Here is a 1,673-nt window from a genome sequence, read left to right on the forward strand (position 1 = left end):
ATAATAATAATAATAATAATAATAATAATAATAAATAAAATATATATAGGTCGGCCTGTCAGACCTAATAGGCTTTTTTATAAGTCTGACCCTGACCTATTTAAATAAATAAGCTTTAAAAATGGCATGAGCCTAACCTTTTTATTAAATAGACCAGGCCAGGCCAGACAGACCATAAGTAGGACATGCCATAGGCCCCTGACGGACGGCCTAGCCTATTCCCATCCCTACTTGTAAATAGTTATTATTAAGGGATTTGACTTGTTTAGGTTGATAGATTTGATAGGAAGATTCAAATCATGATTATTACTATTTTTAACAGACGATTATTAATTATTTTATATTTCCTAAAATATTACCTTTAATATTTTGATTTATCTATATATTTGCATTGTTTCCTAAAATCATTCTATAAATATACGACTTTATTCAAACAATTATTTTAACTTTTATAAAGAAAAGATTAATTAAAGGTGCAATGTCTTTTCATATCCAAAAAGTTCTTTTGATATGTGTGTTGATGATGCTATCTGTGCACAATGTTCTAGGAATACATGTGAGTATCACCAACGCATTAGAAAACTTTAATGACTTAACTATTCATTGCAAATCTCGCGATGATGATCTTGGAGTTCGTGTTATTCCTTTTTATAAGAATTTTGGTTGGGATTTTCATATAAATATTTTTGACACAACACTATTCCATTGTTCATTTATGTGGCCAGGCGCATATCATAGGTATGATATATACATAAGCTATAGAGATGCATGTCATCATTGCTATTGGACTATAAGCGAAAAAGGACCAGTTAAGAATGTGAAAGGAAAACTTGTTCAGTTACAATGGAAGGATTAATTGATAATGTTTTACACATTTGTTTATCTTAATAAATATTATACTTTTATGTATTATGCATCACAAACTCTTGTTCAATTCGGTTCACACTAAAATTTGAATAAAATCAGAGCAAGTTACTTGCACAACCGTTAACTATTGAAACATATTTTTCTATTTTTTTTTATATCACTCTCGTCTCTTTTCTCTTCCTTTTTTTTCACCTAGTCTTTGTTTTCGTTCCTTTTATTAACATCTCTAGTTAAGATTCCCTTATTTTTTTTTTTAAATTTACGCCTCACGAACCTAATAACCATTTGGTTGAGTTGGTTTGAATTTAAAAAAATAACATGAGCATTCTATGCAATTCACATTAAAATCAATAACATTTATTTGAAGCACGCCCACAAAGCGTTTAGTATACACGCGTAAACAAATTTGTATACTATATTCAATTGTAAAAGGTCTCCTTAACTTATTTTTTAAAAGCCTATTACAGCGCTCTTTAAAATAGCGCTGTAAAAGGCCTACTTAACTTATTTTTTAAAACCCTATTACAACGCTCTTTGAAAGAGCACTGTAAAAGGCTTCTTTAACTTATTTTTTAAAAGCCTATTACAGCGCTCTTTAAAATAGCGCTGTAAAAGGCCTACTTAACTTATTTTTTAAAACCCTATTACAACGCTCTTTGAAAGAGCACTGTAAAAGGCTTCTTTAACTTATTTTTTAAAAGCCTATTACATCCCTCTTTGAAAGAGCGCTGTAAAAGACCTCCTTTACTTATTTTTTAAAAGCGTATTACAACGCTCTTTGAAAGGGCGTTGTAAAAGACCTCCTT

General features: G+C 30.0%; 1 protein-coding gene across 6 annotated transcripts in view; it reads left to right on the forward strand.

Annotated features, from left to right (window-relative positions):
- LOC101508921 (cullin-1-like) overlaps positions 1–932 on the forward strand; it is an 8,073-nt gene extending 7,141 nt beyond the window's left edge. For 3 of the 6 annotated variants that reach the window (XM_073370856.1, XM_073370860.1, XM_073370859.1), the window contains one exon: positions 726–929. In XM_073370856.1, the coding sequence (XP_073226957.1) occupies positions 726–738 (13 nt within the window). In that variant the 3' untranslated portion in view covers positions 739–929. Of the gene's footprint in view, positions 1–725 lie in introns of all 6 variants that reach the window. The other 3 variants (XM_073370858.1, XM_027336561.2, XM_073370857.1) reach the window with 3 other exon arrangements.
- Positions 933–1,673: the final 741 nt, after the last annotated feature.

The sequence above is a fragment of the Cicer arietinum genome, chromosome 7 (genome assembly GCF_000331145.2).
Source record: "Cicer arietinum cultivar CDC Frontier isolate Library 1 chromosome 7, Cicar.CDCFrontier_v2.0, whole genome shotgun sequence".
In the NCBI taxonomy this organism is placed as follows: domain Eukaryota; kingdom Viridiplantae; phylum Streptophyta; class Magnoliopsida; order Fabales; family Fabaceae; genus Cicer; species Cicer arietinum.